Source organism: Pyricularia pennisetigena (assembly GCF_004337985.1).
Source record: "Pyricularia pennisetigena strain Br36 chromosome 7 map unlocalized Pyricularia_pennisetigena_Br36_Scf_8, whole genome shotgun sequence".
Classification (NCBI taxonomy): Eukaryota; Fungi; Ascomycota; class Sordariomycetes; order Magnaporthales; family Pyriculariaceae; genus Pyricularia; species Pyricularia pennisetigena.
Window position 1 is genome coordinate 148,083 of NW_021940920.1, and position 22,274 is coordinate 170,356.

Here is a 22,274-nt window from a genome sequence, read left to right on the forward strand (position 1 = left end):
GTTATGATAACGGCCGACCACCATCAACCCGGCCATCAGGATAAAGTAAAACATTCTCGTGCAAACAGGGTTTGCCAAGGGGAGGAGGGGGTGTAAGTGACTTGAGACCACAACGTCAGAGCTTTTTTTGGGTTGCGATTGCTGAACTAATAGTCCAAACCCACAGAGAAGGGCAAAAAAAAAAAAAAAAAGGAATACTATGTAGTTATGATAACGGCCGACCACCATCAACCCGGCCATCAGGATAAAGTAAAACATTCTCGTGCAAACAGGGTTTGCCAAGGGGAGGAGGGGGTGTAAGTGACTTGAGACCACAACGTCAGAGCTTTTTTTGGGTTGCGATTGCTGAACTAATAGTCCAAACCCACAGAGAAGGGCAAAAAAAAAAAAAAAAAAGTCTCTGGGGTCTAGCTCGATTGAGTTTTTTTACCCCAGTGTGTTTTCTTGTCTGTCTCTTGGTTTTCCTTACTTTTGATCCGGCTTGTGAGTTGCTAGCAAGCTTCGTGGTTTGGTATGCATGCGACGAGTGCGACGAGTGCGACTCGCATATTAAGACTGATGGGAAGACTATGTAGGAAATACTTTTCGTACTATTAGGGATACCTGCTGCTTCTAGCAAGCAATTTCCAAAAGAAGGACAGGCGAGGCATGGCGATGATAATAGTATAGTAGTAGTAGTAGTAGTAGGTCGCATGGGTTCGGGGGAGACTCCTTTCTTCTGTCTTCTACTAGTCACACCTGTTGGTGAGAATACGGGGTTTTAGTGAACAGGCTGCCAAACCGGAAGTCTTTGAGTTGAAAATTGAACAAGGCCATCCTCACCTCGTTGGAAAGGCATGACGAATCCTTCATCGGCGCAAGACCATACTACATGTGGCGGTTTGGATGCCCGGCAACAATGAATCAAAATCCTTTAGCTAATCCAAGAGTTGGAAAGTGCTGAATGGGTACTTCATAGGTTAGTTATCACCCAATACCATCGAAGAACTTTCCCCCGCATCGTTCAACTTTGCTTGGGCCATGTTTATCAGCCGACGCAAAGCTTTGGACGAATCCTCATCCCTGGCAAACGTGGAACCCAAAAATCAACAGAGTCCGTACTGCCATGCTTGGTATTCCATAGCTCCGGGAAGAAAAGGGGGGGGCGCTTGATATCCTTGATCCCGGCGGTCAGGGCTAGTTAATTTTCCAGAAAGAGGGGGCCCAAGCAAAAATCTCCATAAGGCTGCTCCTTTTGTTTTCTCCAGTACTTGGCACCAAGGAAAGGTGGAAGACCTGCAACAAATCACCAGTTTTGAAAGCTGATCGTGGCGACTCCGGCCGGGGAAAGTCGAATGCTTGTGGGGAAACCACTTGCCCTTAACAACCTTGAAATCTCGGCTTGTTCCGTCTCCCATGACTTTCGGTAACTCACAAGTCCCGGAGACCCGTGAGGAGTGATGGGTGGAGAAGGTACTCGAGATGCGAGGGATCATAGCAAAACCCTGACGAGCGCCAGCCACGCGCTTACGTAGCATGCTTTGGTCAACACAGCCGGCATCGTAACCTACTCCAGTCATGACGCTGGTTATCCGATGTGCTTTCTCTCTCTCTAGTCCCCAGGAGGCTCCTACTACCGTCGTGGAAAACAAAAACCCCAAACAAGTTGCTTATAATAGTACCTACGCTAGTATCTTCTTGGCTCTCGTTCTCTGACAGGTGTCTAGACTCCACAACGTGAGGACCCCATGGGTCTGTACAGTGATACCTGAAAACTCTCAGATACTGCAATACTACGAGTCATAAGTTGCTTGATACTTGACGGTTGTAACTACTGTCGTTTTCGGGTTCGCTCAAATTACGAGGAGATGGGATATCTGACATATCTCTGGTTCATCCATGACTTGTGCTTCAACGAGGGAAAAACGGAAGAAAAAAAAAAGAACACAAAACAGTTTGCTTCCATGCAGCACAAACGTATGAAAAAAAAAGATCCACATCAGGTATGAGACTTCTCACAGCAAGGACATATTTGCCTCGGTCCTGGCCCAGTATCACTGTGGTATAAGGGTGTGGTTCAGCCATCATCTGGATGATTTTAATATTAGATGTTTTGATGCTGTTCATGTATCATCCTGGTTTCCCCGGCTAGTATAATCCGTTCCGCTGGCGATCTATGGGGTCACGGAGATCTTCAGGGTTTACGTAACGGAGAAAGAGAGGACGATCGAAATATCCAGAGCTAAGCCACGTTGACGGTAACTTCAGAGGTCTGGGTGGTGTAAACGTATACATGGCCAATTTACAGAGAGTAGTAAGTGGGTGTCCCTCTGGTAGGTAGGGTGGGCTGCTCAGAGGAAGTCTAAGGATGAACGCTTCACGTTTCGAAATAAATGAGTGGGAAGAAACAGTGGTTCCATGTCAGCCCAGCGGGACAAAGTGAATTCTCCTAGTGGTAGGCAGGTTGCCTTATTTGCCTTGCCACAGGAGGCCAGTCCACGTCTCCGGTTTTGAGTTTTAGGGGAAAGAACAGCGAGGGAAAGCGAGAAGGTTTCTCTTGGAGTCTCAGCAAGCGGAGCTTGAATTTACCGGATGAAGGAAATGTGGGCACACAACGTTTCTCTTGATGGCGCATCTGAAGGAGGGCTATTCCAGTGATTTGTCACCTCATCATCATCATCATCATGGAAACCCCACAAACGCAACTCGTTCAGACTCGGCTGTCAACGGCGAAATAAAGACCTGAGATGGTTTGACAAGCCACAAATAAACGTTATGGCGTGACCAATTAGCGCCTTGCGATTGGGCTCCCAGGAATGACACTTTGTGATGCCGGATATGTCTGACCGGTTGTCTTGCAGACAAGTGAAAATTTCGGTGGCCCTGCGGTGGGGTTGGGTGTTGGGTTGAGATATGTTTTGCAGTCGTCCGAAGAAGCTGCATGCGCAGAGGAGCCAATTACAATACACTGCTCTCTCTACTTGGTGTTTGCACCTGCAGCCGACAGGCATCTTGTCGGTACCTCTCCGTCATTAGCTCGTCACCAGAGCCTGGATACTTGGCTCGTCTGTATCCTCGACAACATGCAGCCATCATCCCAGCAGTGTCGGCCATCAGCCAACGTCCTAAGCTGAATTTGATGTTTGACGCAGTCAAACAAAACATCAAAGTCCGTGCTCAGGACCGTGGCAGGAAACAAGAGAAGACAAGAAAGAAGACTAAACTTGCACACAAAGTAAAAAAAGAAACAAAGCGGAGAGCAAGACAGGTCCTAGTGTGAACGTTGACACAGGGGTATCGCGAGAAACGTGGCCTACCATCCTGCGTAGTCATCCTTGCCTGGCTTAATTTAATAGTATATGTATTTTTTTCCTCCCTCATGATACCAGGTCCTGTAAGCCTGGGTACTGCGCAGTACTATGTAAATGACCCATCTCACATGTACCCTCCCTACCTAGCTGATGCTCGAAAAGTGACGACTCAACTCGGGCTTGACCACTCACGGCGAGAAGCTATGTTCGAGGATCCTCGGACGGTCGAGGGATCCCACATCTTGACAAAAGAGGGGGGTAGAGAAGGAGAGAAGGAAAAAAAAAAAAAAAAAAAACCAGACGGTAAACGGTGAACAAGCCTGCATGTTGGCAAATCAGCACAAAGATAGTCATCGTCGGATGATTCCATCTCCCAATCACCGATATGGAATAGCAAGGGGAGACGAGGAGGGAAAAAGCATATAAGAATGGCTAAGATGCCTCGTCACTCACTTTCTCGTAAACTCTCTTGTTCATCACAACACTAATACAAACACACCAGCAAACAATCTATTACATCGACCCCATTAAGCATTTCCCAACAAACGTTTACGAAAATTAGCAACCAGCCTAGATCTTTTTAAAACACCTCCAATATGCAGCTCAAAGCCGTCTTTGTTCAGACCCTCCTGATTGGCGCTGGTCTCTGCCAGGTGCAAATCGTCCAGAAAGCTCTCCAGGACATCACTCAGGGTCTAACACAACTCGACAATTCCATCAAGGTAAGGAGCGAAAGAGAGAGAGAGAGAGAAAAGGGGATGAGTTTTTGCCGATTTTTATAGACTGGCCCAAAAAAAAGCCCAAAACTAACACCAAAACTCCAAAAAAAACCAGGCTCTTAGTGATGCCCAGTCTGGCGCCACAGTTCTCCAGCAGGCATCAGCACTGCTCGATACCATGAAGTCCGCGGCAACCTCCGTCAAGAGCTCCCAAGAGCTTACACTCCAGGATGCCCTGGGTCTGCAGCAAGCGGCACAGCAGCTGCCGGCTCAGGCCAAGACCACCATTGACGACCTCGTCTCCAAGAAGTCGGTGCTCGACCAGCTTGGCGCCACCCAGCAGGCCATCCAGTCACTCAAGGACCAAAAGGTAGCCTCGGACGAGTTCGGCAAGATCGTCGTCACCAAGATCCCCGCCATCGGCCAGCAGATCGCCCAGCAGCAGCTCGACCAGATCAGCCAGACCTTTGACCAGGGCATCACCGGCCTCGGCGGCACCCCCGGCAAGCGTGCCGTTGCCCTCGTTGTCTGATTGAGTCAAACAACACACGAGTAACGGCCTCACCCTTTTTATCACTCTCCCTTGCTGGATGAGAAGATATATTTCGTCGCTCGATTGTGGCCTATCGGATTGTTCCGAGGAGAAAAAAAAAAGACCAAATCTCCCCCCCCTGGCGGTGTTTTGTGAGATATGTGTGTCGATATGTGTTGAATTTAGCCGTGTGCACTGGGCGCTGATCAAAGTCCATTCGTTAGTTGGAAGAGTTGCGAACCCGAGGTTATCTTTTTTTTTTTTTTTACCAGAGAGAAGCATTTCGTTTTCCAGCTACTACTGTAAATAGCCAAAAACATCGCCAAATAAGATGCGATATCTGTGTAAATCATCCAGAGTCTCGTGCCAACTTTTGCCCCAAATGTCTATTATATCTGATGAGTCTTGCCCACTATTGTTAATTCATAAGGCCTTCGTAAGTGACCATGCAAGATGGACGAAGATCCTATCCTGGTCCATATTCTGCCTGTTGAAAGTAATTTTACGTTCAAATATGACCATCTTGACCGGATTTGAGATAATTAGACTGTGTTGCAATATGCCACTCTAGATCAAGGAACCTGGCACATCAACCTGGCGGACGTAAGAGACACTGGTGGGTGCCGTTATCTCTCACACGTATAGTTTGATAATGGAATATTTCCTAGGCTCGTTCAAAGCCATGAGTAATGGACAACCATACACAAGCTTGTTGAACTTTTTTTTTTTTTTACTATTTCAACAGTCTAAGCAAGGGCGTTTGTCGGTGAAGATGTGAGTATTACAAGCCATGTCCATACTCGCTCCAGCCGGGCTCAAACCAGGAAACCAATTCGAAAATGGCCAGAGAACTCCTCCAATTAACAAGAGACATTGTGTGCCCTCGGCGCCCAACGTGGTGCTGACTGAGATGAGGGCTGGTTAACTCATGTCAAAACATCAATCATGTCCTGGTGTGATATTTTATGCGGCACAACGTCTTCCATACCCTAGCAGGCCTAGATACGAAGTGGAGTACCTATCCCTATCATAGTCCCCCGGCTCCTGGGGGAAGCACGCGCCATACGAGTTTTCGACCAAGAATCCGCGTTTCCCTCTCGTCTGGTACCATGGGTCCCGATAAAATCGGGGCTATCTCACTGGGATTTGTCCTATCGTAGGACTGCCACTGCGCACGCCCTCCAGTTATCAAAGACCAGACCATGGGCTGGCAGCAATCTTTGATAAGCGGTTGCAAGGATGCGATGCAGTAGACCGTCCTGTGCCCAATGCAGGCTACGCTTTGCTTTGCTGAACACAAATCGAGCCAAGCTCGATCAAACGTATGTATATATGTCCTTTCCATGAACAAAAGTTGGTCGTCCCGGAGCTTCGGCCAAATCCCGTTTGGGACTCTCTGGAGCCGTGACCCATCAACCAAGAAGCAAATAAAAATATCAGCCTCGTAGGCTATACATAGACGCGATTGTGCAAGCGTCATCCGGAGCGTGACCCAGGCATTGACAGAGTCCGTGGCGTCAAACCATGCGCACTATTCAGCAAGCAAGGCTTGCAGGGCTGTCCTCAACACGATTGTGTTAGACTCTTTGGGCTGCCAAGCCCTCTTGCGCCGCAAGGATGGGGAGAACGTCTTGAAGTTCCCTCTTTTTTTTTTCTTTTTTTTTTTTCAAGGGGGACAAAAAAGTAGCAATCTCGATCGCCCACTGGGCTTACACCGTAATGCGTTCAAAGACATGATGACGTGTTGTGATTGACATGCATTGAGAATGTGGCAGTAAAGCTCGGGATTTCGGATCCTGTGTATGAGGATAAAAAGCAAAAAGAAGAAAAACCAGAAAAAGAGCTGACGAGCTCACAAAAATAAACTTTTACTGCTACGTCTAGACTTGGAAAAAATAAATGCGAACAATGCTCAACTGGCGCTTGCCGACGAGGATGCTGACCAAGAGAAGCAAGGGGAAGCCAGCAAAAAGACAACAAACAGGTAACATACGGATACGGGTAATTATTCTAGTGTTGTAGTGTCGTAGTGTTGTAGCGTTGTACTGCTGGAAGCTAGAATAGACGAGCAAACATGGATTCCATCCCAGAACGTGGGGACGCAGTCGGTACTAAAAAGAAAGCACTGTTGCAGATTCCCTGCTGTTACGGATCACGGAACACTATCAAGCGCTACTCTAGGTACTTTTTGTGAAATACTGTACAGTACGTGCTTCCACCCGCCCAAGAAAGGGGGGGGGGCCTGGGCGGGTCCAGCGTGCAGAACATGTGGGTTGAACAGGCACGAATCAGGGGCAACTTGCTATTATTGGTAAAGTAGGGGTTTACTAGACAGTATGTGCCTAGGGACTCCATCTCAACTCGCAGGACCACCAGCCTCCATGTCCATTTCTCCATCATGTCAATCGCGAAAAGGCTCGAGGTTGAAGGAGAATCTACGCAGTAATCAATTTCCATGGTCAATTGAGGAAATTGAACGACGGCGCACGTGGCAGCAGTGCTGATTGAGCATGCAGGGACCGCCCACTGAAATTTGGACTGCACAATCACGGATATTGTTCTGCCCTACGGAGGTTTCTTGTTTGCCCATGGCAACCGGTCAGCCGCTTCTCGTATGCTAGATGCCATGCGGAGTAAATTCCCATACCATAACCACATGCATTTGTGAGACAGACATCCAAGACCGGCGTCAACACCGTGTTCTAATCTTTAAACGCCAAACACATTATCATGAGACTCGTCTACATTGGAATCAAACCTGAGTCAAACCCTGCCCAAGACTGGATCTACTTGTACAGAGCAAACCGGCAGGAATACCAATTGACGAAGCCGCAAGCCAACATGGAAGCACCATCCGCATTAGTCCGTGAAACAAACTAGACGGGCAGGGAAACCGCAACGGGCCGGGAACCAACGGTCCTTTTTTTTTTTTTTTTTTTTTTTGCATCCTCAATGGGGCTTTGTCAAATGATGCATGCATCTGTGCGGAAATGTTGGCTTCAAATATTTGGAGGGGTTTTTTTTTATTTCAGTGCACCACTTTCAATGTCGTAGGTATGTTGGATTTGACTTCGGAGAACACCATGGCCAACAATCTATTGCTTGCCTCCGATGCCGTGAAAGAAGACGCACCAGATACAACATCTCTTGCGGGATAAATGTCGATCAAAATTGCACTAAAGAGCACATCCCTGGGGTATGGAATGGTAACTGTGATCCAGCAACCTGGAACCAAGGTCCATAGACGGTGCTAGGCGCTAAAGAGCACCGTCTCGGAACAAATATAATCTCAGCCGCAGCTTTTGAATACCCCAAGAATGACTACCTGTAGAGAGAGAGAGAGGAGGAAAAAAAAAAGCCCGTCAAAAGGTACAATGCAGAAGAAAGTAAAACCGCTTAAACCGCTGATTCTTCGTCTAGGTGGCTGAACAAATTTCCCCCGTTGATCAATGCTCCTTTCTCTCTTACTGAAAAGCACCTAATTAAGTGTTCATCCTCATCATATTTCCCCAAGATCGCAATTACGGCATCGCTTCTCGACACCACCTCGGCTCTGTGTGCAGAGTCGTATTCAACGCCATTTCACGTCGCACTCGGTGGGCCCAATCCCCCCAAGCGGTCAAGCCAAAAAGGCAACCCCCCGCCTTTTTCAGGACAGCCAAGCAGAGGCAAGCACAGGTACCCCGGCAAGGAAAAGGGAATTCACGGCAGCTGGCGAGCAAGCAGACAGAGGACCCTGAGAAAAAAAAAAAAAAAAAGAGAAGAGGGAGAAAGACAGAGAAAAAAAACCCACCAGATTTCTACGGTTGCAGCCGCCCGATTCGAACCCTTGCATCACAGCGAATTGCGGAAAGGAGTCAAGCATTGAGAAAGGAAGCCGAGACCGTCCATCCATCTGCCTTATGACAAGTGGAGGATACGAGAATTGGGCCTCATTTTCCAAGTGGTCAGGTGGCCCCAGGCGTCCACTCCCCTCAAAGCAACGCGCGCCTTCACTCAATTTCTCGCGCTGAAGTAAAACCAGACCTAGATCCAGACCAAACCAGACAGCCAGACAAGCCATTTGTTGAACGCCTGTCGCCTCCTGCTCGCCGCGCAGCTGTCGGTCCTCTCAACGACAACGATCGTAACGGAGCTGTCGACAGGAGATCTTGATCCGGCAAACATCAGAAACAACCATTCATAACAACCAATTTTGCTATCACGACCTTTTGTCTACATTTTTGTCTTTGTTTTTTTTTGTCTTTCTCTCGTCTCTTCTTCGTCCACTCTTCTGCTCCCATAACCGCAGCTCTGTTGCTGTGTTGCTCCACATCGAGAAGTGACGTCGGACGGAACACAGACGAAATACGGCAAGCTGCACTTCTGCGACACCGCGCGACTCTTCAGCCGCCCACGCCCTCAAGTAACGAAAGTAAACGCAGAGAAACGACGACGATCGAGTCACGAGTGGAAGGGCGACCTACCTGACGCGCTGAATCATAATTGCTTTCGTCCGAAAACACCGCCCTGCGACAGACACGCTGTCAGGTACCACACCAGACAAGACATCGGTGGCCACAGTTCTGCCACAGTTGTCTGCTGTCCGGCTGCGCCCGGTCAACGTCAAGTCTCTATCCAGACACCCCCCGAGAAAGAAAAAAAGAAAAAAACTTTGCTGGGTATCGATAGCAGAAACATAGATACCTAGGTATACCGCACACGCCTGCCGTGAGCAAGTCGATTTGCACAGTGTCGCCTGATCAGACTTCAGGGGCAGCCAAGTCGTTAATTTTCGGGCTGTGTGGCCAGGGTCCTCTGGCCTCTTATCTTGGTTTGGCATGCGCCTAGGTGTGCTCAAACAGAACACAGGTCCAACTACAACAAAACAAACCCTGTGATAGCTTAGGAGCGCAAGGAAGAACCGGCAACGAAATCTTCCCTCAAAGCTCCTCTCTTCTCTGGCATACTTCCGAGACAGGAAGGGTGCGAAGAAACCAAAGCAGCCCGCATCGCATTTCCCAAGATCTTGCTCCGCAAAAATGTCGTCGGGAATGCATCCGGACCAGTCTGGTAAGTGCTTTACAGTACACTGCATAACAAAAATACATCAGCCCAAGCCAGTCATTCAATGACGATTCTGCCCAAAGCCAATTTGCATTGCAACCCAGCCCATCTCAACTCTACTTCCCTGTTTTTTTACCCTCGCGCAGGCCAATCTCAGGCCGGTGACCAGGAACGGGTTTCTTGGAATTTTTCGATTTGATTTTATTTTTGTATTTTTTTTTCTTGACCCTCTCTGATCGCCCGCACTCGGTCCACTTAGCCGGTTGAGGTTTCTGTGTCATGTAGAGGAGATTGCTGTTTCATGTGCCCCTATCATCTCGTCATTCACCTTCTGCACGCTGTTGGCATGCTTGGTTCGACCACTAACGTGCCCCGTCTCTACTTTTCCTCCCTGCATCAGGTCAACGATCGGCGGGATTATCGCTCAATCTTTCATCCAACAATCCCTTTCGCAACCGCGCGGCTTCTCCTAGCAATCTCCCACAGAGCCCGGCTTCTCCTTTTGATGATCCGCCGCCTCGTCCAGTTTCGCGAAATCCATTTCTTGATCCTTCCAACAAGCCAATTCAGCAACAGCAACCTTTATTGTCGCCAGACAGCATGGCTTCCAAATCTGACCGAATGTCGCCCACGGCGGAGGAGATTTTTGTAAGTTGTGACCCGCCAATTTCAGTGGACTTTAGCCCGTCTTCAACCAAGTTTTGTGTCAAAAAAAGCTACCTGAGCGGTTTCCCAGCCGAGGCACGACCAAGCGACGGGGCACACTAATTTTTTTGACTAGCGATCAGCTGCTGACTATTATTGGTGCCGTCGCAGGACTCCCTAACTCTCGATGACAGAACTGACATGAAGCCACCTCCACCTCCAGGATCGCGCCCGTCCATGGGCCGACCGGGGCCTCCACGTGGAGAGAACGTGCCGCCTCCCGGTGGCCGTCGTCCTCCTCCAAGCCACAGGCCTACGCGTTCGCAGGAGGAAGCGATGCGAGCACGTAGACTGCAAGGGAGCGGCGCCGGAGACAGCCGCCATGGAGAGTCCTCTTCGCCTCACAGGCGATCGGACAGACGCCTGCGACGTAACTCGGAGTCTTCAGTCATCAGCACCGATAAGGAGAAGTATCTAACAGAGGAGGAAAAGAAGGCGCGTGATTTGCGGCGCCGGGAGAGGGAACGCCGCCACCGAGAGCGAGGCGAGCGAGACTCTAAAAGCAAACCAAGACCCAGCAACAGAAAACTTGACATTATTGATCAGTTGGACGCCACGAGCATTTATGGCACCGGACGTGAGTGGCTATAAATCTGTCAGCTTTGAGAATTGAATGACGCGAACGAGAGTGACTGACACAAACCTGTAGTGTTCCATCACGATGGTCCATTCGATGCTCTCAACCCTCATCGGAACAAGAAAGGAAGCAGCCGCGCCCCGATGCAGGCATTCCCGAAGGACTCGCTCAACAACTCTATGGGAGGGTCGGGGCCGCTGAACGCCCGTCCAGATCATGCGACGTTTATGGGCAATGCCGACCAGGAGGCCTTCAGAGAGTATTCTCAAGGCGAGAAGCAGGGCTCTTCCAGTCGTCTGCCGCCCGTTTTCGACCCTCTCAGCCGTGGCACGATTCTGCACGGTGACGAATCGATGGGCCTGGGAACATCCACCTTTTTGGAGGGTACACCGGCCGCACGGACCGTTATCCAGCGGCGCGAGGCTGAACAGCAACAAGATACCATGGAGAATGGCCTCCAACGGAAGAAATCGCTTGCGCAGAGGATTCGCGGCATCAACCGCCCCCGCCGCGACTTCGAGGCGGGCGGCCGCATGACAAACCCCGAAGGCGTGTACTCGTCGCGACGATCGCCTCCGATTCCCGGTGCCAACTCGTCGGCCAGCATGTCGAGCTCGCGAGGGGAGCGCAACCCATTCTTTGCCGACTATGACGGTGGCAAGAATGGAGAGGAGTCAATCTCTGTCCGTAGGAGAGATGGATCTGCTCCCCGTGTCAAGTCTCCCACTAGCCCGGACCCTGTGCCACTTGAGCGTCGTGCCACCGCTGGTGATGATGACCAGGCTGCCCGAGCCGGTGGCGGACTGCTTGCACGTGTCAAGAGCTTGAAGGGTGGACGGCGAGCCAGGCCAAGCCCCCCAGACCAGCCCTCACCTACGGCCGTTCCGGCCCCGGGTACCGCAGCCTAGGGGCGCTCGGGTATCATGAGGACCCAAACGACGCCGACACCTAGCAGGCACATGGTAGTTCGCACTGCTGTCGTTTACGAGAATGCAGCGTTCTGAATCGCGAACACGATGCACAAATAACTGCCTTTACCACTCAAACGCTATGGTTAATTCGTCTATTAACATTTACTACGTTGTCAGTGCGGCTGCGCCGTGCCACATCGTCTGGCCCCGTCTGCCTCGTGATTCTGTGAATGTCGTGCATTTTTGACCGGCTCGATCTAGGGACGTTTATGCATCTGCAAACGGCGCCCATGATATGATGGTTCAGAAGAGGTATAGGGGGACAGTGATAGACTTTGTGTACAAATTTGAATCGGCTATGGAAATTTCAGAAATTGTGATAATTTCAGTTGTTATTGGAAGGGGCTCTTTTTTTTCTTTTGTATCTCGGTGACTCGATGATCAACATTGTCATCCTTAAAACCCTCAAACCTCCACAGAAAATGTTATGCGACCTGATCTCGTTTGTCTTCCCCTTTTTCATTCCTCCTATTCCTTATCTTACGCATCTCTTCTCAGAACATAGCCTGTACGGAGTCTTTTGGAATGCGTGGTGCTTTTTATCAACCATGGTGAACCTCCCCAAAAAATATCTTTAACCCAAGTTTCCTAGACGTCATCACCACAGCTGCCCGCATGCGCCTTGGGTTATGGGCATTCTACGCTGAATAGATAACACGCTACATTACCCATGTCGCCGTCCAAAATCGCATGAAAATACAAGAAAAATGTTTTAATGGTTGTGGTAGTTGGATTGGATACATGCAACCGCGCCTATGGCGGAACCAAATGCATCGAAGTCACGTGATTGCAGATGGCATCGCGGCTTCTTTGTTCTCTCAATTGGTCTACATTTGCTTTGAAGATTGGCAGTTGAGGCTCCTTCACTGTTGTACTTTACGGAGAGCAGAAGCTGTTTTTTCGATGATTGTACGCCTTGTCGTCGGCTCTAAAAGAACCCTGACGATCGTTGCTTCGATTACCCTGATTTATGTATTTGCATCCCGCTTGAAGAAATAGCCACGGTACTCTCAATGAGAAGGTCGCATCCAATCCGGGATGGCGATATGACACACAGTCCACGGAACCAAAGGATTATGGATTGTCCAACGCATTTAATGAACTGAGTGGTAGATCATGCAGGAGTAATGGGAGACCAAGAGGACATAGAAGCACCCCCGGATGCTTCTCAGGCTAGCTCGCACTTCCCTATCGATCCCGTGAGTGGACAAGTGCTCTTCTGCCGCGAAGCAGCCAGGCGGGATCTGCTGGGGGAGCGAGGAAACATTCTCTCGGGATGCAGAGAGCTGGATGTTGAAGCTTTGTCTGGAGGTTTCGAGAGAGGCTGCGTTGTGGGCGTGAGCTCTGAGCTGGAAGATTTTGGCTTGTTGGTAAGTCCTTGCGCCAATCGCCAGCTCACAGTCACTTCCGGAACTGATGTAAACATACACCACCATGCAGCTTGGACTGCAAGTCATCGCCCGCCTGCTTGTCGGTGACGCTTTACAGAGCAGCCTGGGGAAAGATAGGCCGCGGGCTGTGCTCATCACCACACTCGCTATGAGCGCGCTGCTTCCTACGCTAAGGGCGGTTCTACTAGACCAGGCCGGATCAGAATGTCAAGACGAGGAAAGGGCGCGAGCGGTGGCAGCTGGGTGTCTGGAACAAATTGCCATCTCCAGAGTGTTTGACATGGACGGGCTCTGCGAGGTTCTGCATGAGGATTTGGCAACGCGAGAGGTCCCTCCTTCGCTCGAGGCAGCGCACGACAAGTCTCAGCCCGTAGACTGGGCGCCGGTTCAAGGATCAAGGAGAGACGTCATGAACGAGGCGGAGTCCCATGAAGCTCACGCGCTGCCGCCCCCAAAGCCGCCAAGGCAAGTAACAGAGATTATGGACAGCGATGACGATGCTCTTCCAGTGTCTGACGAATCATCCGAGCTGTCGTCGCCACCCTCGTCGTCACCGGTCCCACCATCGACATATTCATTTGGCGCAGAGGAGGCAGTGGTTCTTCACCAAGCACAGCAACCTGATACCGCGCAGGAGGTCGGCCAGGGCTCGGCAGAGGAGCTGCCCCAGGGGCCACACACGACAGAACAGGCAATGCAAAGACCTATATCTCGTACGGCGGATGTGGTACTCGTCACGCACATGTCATCCTTGTTGGCAGCGCTGCTTCGAACACGAGATAAACCATCGGCACATTCACAATTGGCACTGCTGTCTTCACACTTACGGCATATATCCCGATCTCTAGACTATGGATGTCCTCTGATAATGCTACTCAACGTTACGAACTCCCCAGACCGGGAACCAGAACAAAATCAACGCAGGGCGGATGGGAATTTCTCACCCGAAATACCTGGCGTCGGTGGCGGCGGCGGCGGCGGCAGCGGTGAGAACCGAAACAGACCGCTTGATCCAACATTGAGATCTATATTCAACCTGACATACAATCCAAACCCAAACTACCCTGGGGCCGCCGAGGCAAGCCCGACGGCCGCGCGCCGCAACAAACCCGCTTACGGCCTGCTATTTACCCAGCTGCTTGACTTGCATCTCCTGGCAACCCTGGTCCCCAGGGCGCGCGAGGATGCCGAGGCGCTGTTCTCGGGTGGCGACACCGGTGCGGTGCGGTACTCGTGGGTTATTGAGGTCCTATTAGACGAGCTGGGCGTTTGGACAGGACGTCGCGGCGGTGCTGCTGGAGCTTTGGGGCCAAGGGAGTGTCGTGAGCAGCGCTGGGCGGCTGTTGAAGTCAGGGGTGCCAGGATCGTGGATCTATTTGCAATGGCTGATGAGGGCACAAGAGAACTGCACCTCGCTGGTGGGTTTGAGGGAGTGCTTGGTTAATCATGATTTATTTTGTTCACTCTGCGCACCCCATTCGTTGTCTTGCCGTCATGGCATGATATCCATTTTCCTCATTTTGGCCGTTGCTGGTGTACGTGATATCCTCGCGTTGGGAACTTGAGCCGAAGACCGCTGACTGAGGAGCCACACTGCTGAGCCCAAAATATCTTGAGCTAAACCCAGTCCCCCGCCTCAGCCCACAAAGTCCCCAAGATAAAGCCTTCTTCGGACGGGGGGCGGGGGTTGTCTTTGGCTGGGCAAGTATGCCGAACCGAGGTTGAGCGGAACACAAAACCCTGAGATTCGGGTTTATCATCCCATGTCTTCCATGTGTGACACAGCGGAACTACGCTGCAGCTTTTGTGGACGACACATGCAAAAAAAAAAAAAAAAAAAAAAAAAAAAAAAAAAAAAAAAGCAGTTTTCTGCGCCCGGGACCCTGGGAGGGGACTACAAGAATAGATTTACTTGCTCGATTGGGGAAATGGTCGATTCGACTAGGGCCCAAGAAACCGAGCCAAACTAAATGTTGAGACACGGGAACGAGCGTCCGAGCCATAGCGAGCAAGGAAATGCCATGCATGTTCTTTTTTTGTTCTTTCTTTTTCTTCTATCTTGGAAACATGCAAAGCCCGATGCTTGACGGAGTATTTACAGGATAGCCCAGCAAAAAGTACACTGTATTGCTCTGCAGTAGATAAAACCCACGAATTCGTAAAACCACCGGGCTGCTCTCCTAAATATGATTCAGATCCATCTGCGTTTGGCGATTACAAAGTCCCCGATACACATGGACGCATTCCCAGCGACTCGAAAGGCCTCGCACTGACTCTTGCTTGCTCAGTTGTTGTCCTCACTTTTTTTTTTCTTTTTCTTTTTACTTAGTGCCATTTTGGTAGCCTGAACACTGTCTACGGTAGGCTAGACTGTATTGCCTAGACCTATTTACCAGCCTTGGGGTACCAGGTGCCTGTATAAGCAGATTTTAAGCAACCCGGTTACCTTGATATGCTGACTGAACGGTGAAAGCATAAGAAACAAAAAAAAAAAAAAAAAAAAAAAAAAAAAATGAAACAAAAAAAAGTATGCATTAGCTGGCTACTCAATTCATCGGTCGACAACAAAGCATACTGCAAAGGCGGGTTTGCGGTGAGTATCATAAATTATCCTATCCCACGAAGGTGTGCCTTCGGATTTTGGTCGTGACCGCAACTTTGCTTCACGTGAAGCAAATCCCTCCCTCCGCGCGGAATCCGATGTCATTGCCACGCGAGTTGTGTGGGAAGAGTCGTCTCGACTGAATGCAAATGCGGAGTGGCTGCAGACTTTTGTGGTGTAGCTGCCAATCAGCACGGTTCCGAGTTGCGACGAATTTGGGAAGACAGGTGGCTAAAAGGAGACTAAAACCCAGTAGACGTGGGTTCTTCTTTGGATGAAATGAAAGCCGCGGCTGGCTTTCTTTCACTCAGAAGGTTTCTTATCTTGTGCTGTTTTTTTTGACATTCACTTTTCTTCGGTTTATTTTTGGTCCAAGCAAGCCAATACGTAGTAGACAAATTTGTTGAGAAGTATATCTGCATACACCAACACAGAGGGCGCTTAACTTTTTTTACCTAAGCAAAGGAAGGGAGCTGAGGTAGGTACCACATCAATAGGCGAGCTAGGTACCTGACCTGGAGGTACCCAATACCCAAATGTGGATGAGGCTATGTCATGGAAGTGAAGTGCATTGCATTGCATTGCAAACAAACACACAAGCACACATCAGCAGCGTCACTCCAAATCCATCTTTGTCCAGGAAGGTGGGGCTGGCAACCTTGTGGAGACTCCAAATCTGAATTGCTCATCCATCCGAGCCGGAAAGGACCCAAATCAAAAAGAAGGCAGAGAAGAGGGCCACGACGACATGCATTGCCCAGCTAGCTTCTGTTCATCTCCATCTCTGGAGTAAAGGCGGAAATCCGATCCCGCGTCTTCCGACGGTACAACGGGCCAGACTCAGATCCGCATAGCTATTAATCTTACAAGGTGCTTCTATCCAAATTGTACACACTTGTACACCAAAGCACATCCCAGGCCCCCAAATAAGATCGACGGCCCACCGCGAGAGCGACGTCCCTGACAAGAGCTTTCGACAGATAGGGGAGATTTGACACTGTTGCTGCAAACCCCAGAAACCAAAACTTGCATGCGTCGTTTCGGTCGTGTCATTCTTTGTTGTGGGACCCAGGAACAGAGGGAAACATAAAAAAAAAAAAAAAATCAAAAAAATCCAAACCTGCTGCAGGTACCAAAAGAAAGAAAGAAGGAAAAAAAAGTATATGGAACTACCAACAAGAACCACAGACAATCATCACCCGTTACAACCGACCTGGAATGGGCAGCCGCCGTTAACTGCGAGACAAGACACTCCGCCTTGTACCTGATCAACAACGCCAACGATGAGCAGACAATAATCCTGCCCTTTGGTAAAGCCACACACGTACGTACATTGACCAGACCGACCATCCAACGCCGACGCGTTGGACTTGTTGTGCACGTACCCTATACCGGGCTAAATCTGGTTCACGGCTTTATTATTATTATTATTATTATTTGGGGTCCGTCGATCTGTCTGGCTTTTTGGTCGGTGTCGGATTATTTTTTCTTTTTCTTTTTTTCTTTTTTTCTTCCCTTGATAATTTTCTTTTTATTCTTGTTAAAAAAAATTGTCCCCCCTGCAACGCAACGCAAACCTCCTGTCAGACTCCAAAACGAACACATCTCCGCATAACGGTCACCCAAACACCACACCAAACACCTCGGTGGAAGCGACAATCGAACTGGCACAGAACAACAAACAAAAAACAGCAGCCTCCAGATCGTCTGGAGCGGCGCACCAGCCGGCGCGACCATGAACGCTCTCCAGCAAAAGTGCCGCCCCAAGCACCAGGTTCTCGTCCTCAAATGCTACCCAAGGACGACAAAAGGGGCCGTTGACGTCAAGCCAAACTCGAGCGAGCTCAGCTATTTGCTGTACTATGCAGCATCGCGCAAATCCAAGTTCCAGAAAGTCGGCTCGTTTCTCGAGAAGAAGACGGCCAGCGATGTTTGGCGTCTAAGAATTGGGTTCGTCTGAATCTTTTCTGTTCCGTGCTCGTGCAGCGTCATCGTTCCTCCGCGCAAACAAAAGCAAAAGAAAAAAAAAATTCCCCCAAGAGAGGCACTGCCGCTCCCCGTAACTGCCGGGAGAAGATGCACATCGACACCTCTCATACCTCACGCCCGCTTGTGTCTGTTACCGATTTGAAAACAATTCTGGAGTATCAAGCTAATTGATTAACCGTGAAAATGTAGCAATGTGCAAGTTACCCTGCAGATCCTCGAAGCCCTCATCGAGAAGAACCCCAAGGATCTACCCTTGTTCGCACCATCAGTCCTCAAGATCCTCGACCTTGTCCTCAAGTCCAATGACATAACGATGGTCGAGTCTTCAACGCCTACCTTCGAAGCATTCTGCGCGAACCACGATGCATCCTCGCTCTTTGCCGACCAGGCGTATCTTAAGCAGTATGAGTCTATCGTGCGCCAGTACGCGTCCCTGGCATCGACACGTAGGTCGCCCGGCAAGACACCGCCCAGCAAGCCCGTAGCGATGCGATGGCGCAATACCGGTCTCGAGGCCATCCGGAGCGTGGCTTCTTCGGATGCTCTCGCGTCGGTTCAGGGTACGCAATACGATATACTCGTTCCGATGATACTGGAAAACTTGTGGACGGATAACGAGGAGTTCTTGGAGATTCTTTTGCATCGGGCACATCTCGAAGAGAAAGTAGATACCGACAAGCTGCTGCTTAGGCGGAGGACTAGCGTTGCCACGGTGCGTACCGCCGAGGGCGGCAACGAGCCGAACCCCATAGCCCTCGCAGGCTCGGCCATGGACGTCGACAAACTCGCAGAGGAGGACATAGGTGTCCTGGCCATCACCTGCTTGAAGCAGATCTTTGTCGGGCCCAACCGCTCGCAAATACATGCTGCCACCGTTGCGCTGCTCAAGTTTATTGAGGAGAGGGTCAACCAGGATGAGAATGTGGTTAAGAAGAGCGCAAGGACAGGCCGCGATAGCGGCTGGGCCATCAAGATCTTTGGACTCATCTCTCGATGGGCACCGGTGCAGGAGAGGTATGTCATACTGATGACGACAATGGACACGCTGGTCCGCATGCCCCTCTCAGACGAGTCGATGAGGCACCATATTGTCTGGATGGCCATGATGGGAGCCTTGTTACGGTCGGATGTGAACCTCATTGGGCTGAGCGTAATGGATGTGCTCCTGGCTCTCATGCAACACATGAAGAGGCTGGTTCAGCTGCCGGGCGATCCCAGTGGCGCAAGCGCCTCGGACATGCTGCTCCCTGGTCAACCGGATCCAAGATCCCCCACCACGATCGCCGCCTCAACGGCTGCCCAGGCCACGGCTGCGGCTCGCAAGGAGTTGCTTGAACGGATCCAACAGACGATTGGAGATCTGGCGACACACGTATACTATGCCGACCAAATATCAGATATGATCTCTGCCATCCTGCAAAGGCTACGACCGTCTAAATCGAACAGCCCTGACAACACCTCGCCGCAAGCAGAGAAGGTCGATGGCCAAGTCATCCACCCTGAAGACTCTACTGTCGAGTCTCTTTTCTCCCTGACGGTTGCCAAGGTAGCAGCCCTCAAGGCCATCAAGTCTATCTTGCTCGTGGCCAACCCCCGAACTAAGATGGCCGGCAATCTTGGTCTGGCACGGAACAAAGTGTCCATATCGGTATGGGAGGGAACCCAGTGGTTACTTCGCGATCCCGAAGGCCTTGTACGCAAGGCATACGCAGATGCTCTCATCACTTGGCTCGATAGGGAAACAACTAAGGGAGACCTCAAAGCTGTTGATGAAAGCGCGCCCAACCCTCGCGCGTCCATACGCCATACCAGAGATCTGAGCAAGATGGACGTGTCGCCGGCCAGGAGAGCGGCTTCTAGTGCATCCACTCGCAGGGAACCGAAGCCGACACATCTGCACTTCCTCAACCTGATTCATGTGGCAATCTATGACAATGCTCTACAGTACGTTGATTACGAAACCGACATAGTTCTATTGCATGTGCTGCTGGCGAAACTCGTCGACAGGCTTGGCATCAATGCCGTGCGTTACGGCTTGCCCATGATATTCAGGCTGCAGGAGGATATCCAGGAAGTGGATGCTCCTATTGGCAAGGTCCGGATAGGTTGTCTTGTACATGGGTATCTTTGGGTTTTGACCGAGAAGTTCGACTTTGAAAACACACTTGTCGGCCGGGCCATACACAACGAGATCATCAGACGTAGGAGTAAGCACTTTTGGATCGAGGGAGTTCACGTGCCGCCGCCGTTGTTGGAGCTGATCGGCACCCCCGGCATGGTCAAGCCTCAGCCAAAGATGCCATTCAATCAGATCGAGTCAGAGGCGTTGCTTCCCTTCGACGATCGCTTCGCTCTGATCGATAGTATCTGCACAGGTTACCAGGAGTCTTTTGCGTCACCGCCTACTAGTCCTGCGGCCTCGCCTGGCCGTAGCTTCACTTCACCGATTCTCAGCTCGCAGATGAGCAGTGGGCTGTCGCCGAATACCGCGATGGATGATGAGCGTGAGGTACCATCCCGGTTCCGGGACCAGATGTACGTGGAGTGGTCGCGTGATATGGTCATTGCCATGGTGCGGGCAGGGAGCAAATCTGCGTCGCTCAACGGGTCCAAGACCGGGACAACGGGAACCGGTCGCTACGCCAATGCCAAGATGGCTACAAATACCGGATCTCCCATGGCAAGCCAGCAAAATCTCAGGCCGTACTCGCAGCCAGTTGGCAAAGACATGCTTGCGCCTCAGAACAACCCCCTGGCAAAATTACGGAAATCAAGCCTCAGAAGCAATGTCACCCCGTCGCCGGCTAGCAGTGGACCAATTCGCAGCGGCGTCACGTCGGTTGATCAGTTGAAGATGGTACTGTCTGGCCAAATGGCGCCCGCAACGGTGCGGGCTCAAACGAGCCATGGGCATGGTGCTGGCGGCCTCGGCGCAGATGATAGCACTGACAGCCTCGTTAGTTACGATATGACGGTTTCGGAGCTGTCTTTTAACGCGGGAAGCACCGCCAACCCTCCTCCATCACACCCTGCTCCGAGACCCCCCTCTCGATCCAGGTCGCAATCACGAGAGCGGAGAGCGGCTAGTCGTGGTGGCGCAGAGTCTCCGGGGGGTTTGGAGCAGCTCAATCGCTCAAACAGTTTCGGGAAAAGTAATGGTAATGGCCGCGCCGTGGAGGACGCCCGGCACGATAGAAAAGATGACAACGGGGTGCCACCCGTCCCTCCTCTGCCGTCCGGGGTAAGCAGTCCAGCCCTGCCGCCGTCCCGTGATGGAAAATCGCCGCCGCCTCGATCACCCGCTACCCAGGCACCATTTCTGCCTCCCGTCAGCCTAGAGTCTAGCGCCATCCGACCGGCAAAGACGCGCAGTCTCAAGAGCCGTGGCAGGAACAGCAGGAGCGGAAGTATCCCGTCCGCACCCGCTCCGCACGCCATGAGGCCCGCAACGTCTGCAGGCCATGGCGGGGTTGGGGGCGATACTGCGTTCGATCTGGACGCCCTTTTACTGGGAATTGATACCAAGGATATGCAAGGCACGTTGGGGAACGTGACAAGACCGGTCTACTAGGTGAACGATGGACACGATCTACGTTAGAAGTCACCTAAGTCGATCTGGGGTGAGGCTGGTCAAGTCTATCACATTTTGCTGGCTCAGCTATCATTGTGGGCGAAGAAAAGATATTGGTCTGTGAGCGATAATGCGTAACAATTGTGTATTTTTATTTGGCGGGCTCGGATTCTCTTGATTTCTTTTGTTTTATTAGATTAAACATACAGCGGGACATGCTTCGTTCGAGACATGCCTGCCCAATTAGCGGGGGAGGTTGTTTTTCCTTGTTTGCTTGTCTTTCTCCTTGCAAGACGAATACTTACTTCACATGGGGGAGTTGAAAGTGGTTTAATAGGGTGAAAACTTGCGAGGAAACTCATTTTGTACAGTTTCTCTCCGCCCTAAGGCGCGGCGCCGCTTGCTTGCGTCTATCATTTCGTTTGTCATGGGTTTTTTTTTTTTCCCCGACTCCTCATTCTATAGAACTTGCGGATGAGACCATTGTATCCTTAGGCGGACCGGCTTCAATTTAGCGAGGATCTTGAGCTTTTTTTTTTTCTCGGTCAAGTACCGAATAATTACCTATGTGACTTTTGTACCAAAGCCCGCTACTCGGGGCGAAATCTGGAGTTGGTGAGGTGCAGCCAATCGGAAGATTTTTAGGGGTCCAATCCAGTGGAGCGATTGGAGCAGTTTTGCTGCGTGACGGGTACAATACCTGGACAGTAGCTTGCAACCTGCTAAATTAGCTAGGTTCCCTGCGAAACAACTTCAAAATTTCATCACTTTATCGAATTTGGCCTTGCTCCGGATAGCCCATTTCACCATACCACACACGTGCACTCTGCAGTGCTCAACGGGCGGTGCTATTGAGCGAGGTCAGCAAAAAAAAAAAAAAA

The 22,274-nt window shown here is 50.7% G+C and overlaps 4 protein-coding genes across 4 annotated transcripts; all 4 read left to right on the top strand.

The window, feature by feature from the left end:
• Window positions 1-3,886: 3,886 nt before the first annotated feature.
• PpBr36_09179 (uncharacterized protein) lies at window positions 3,887-4,541 on the top strand (the record flags this gene model as incomplete). The annotated part of the gene is made up of 2 exons (XM_029896301.1): window positions 3,887-4,012; window positions 4,125-4,541. 2 exons carry the CDS (start codon window positions 3,887-3,889, stop codon window positions 4,539-4,541), a joined length of 543 nt encoding a protein of 180 aa, XP_029744879.1.
• Window positions 4,542-9,562: 5,021 nt separating this feature from the next.
• On the top strand, window positions 9,563-11,777 carry PpBr36_09180 (uncharacterized protein; the record flags this gene model as incomplete). The annotated part of the gene is made up of 4 exons (XM_029896302.1): window positions 9,563-9,593; window positions 9,988-10,235; window positions 10,404-10,869; window positions 10,942-11,777. 4 exons carry the CDS (start codon window positions 9,563-9,565, stop codon window positions 11,775-11,777), a joined length of 1,581 nt encoding a protein of 526 aa, XP_029744554.1.
• Window positions 11,778-12,967: 1,190 nt separating this feature from the next.
• Window positions 12,968-14,675, top strand: PpBr36_09181 (uncharacterized protein; the record flags this gene model as incomplete). Its single annotated transcript, XM_029896303.1, has 2 exons — window positions 12,968-13,210; window positions 13,281-14,675. The coding sequence occupies 2 exons, from the start codon at window positions 12,968-12,970 to the stop codon at window positions 14,673-14,675; spliced, it is 1,638 nt and encodes a 545-aa protein (XP_029744555.1).
• A 2,893-nt stretch (window positions 14,676-17,568) lies between these two features.
• Window positions 17,569-21,393, top strand: PpBr36_09182 (uncharacterized protein; the record flags this gene model as incomplete). The annotated part of the gene is made up of 2 exons (XM_029896304.1): window positions 17,569-17,783; window positions 18,012-21,393. 2 exons carry the CDS (start codon window positions 17,569-17,571, stop codon window positions 21,391-21,393), a joined length of 3,597 nt encoding a protein of 1,198 aa, XP_029744556.1.
• Between the last annotated feature and the right edge of the window lie 881 nt (window positions 21,394-22,274).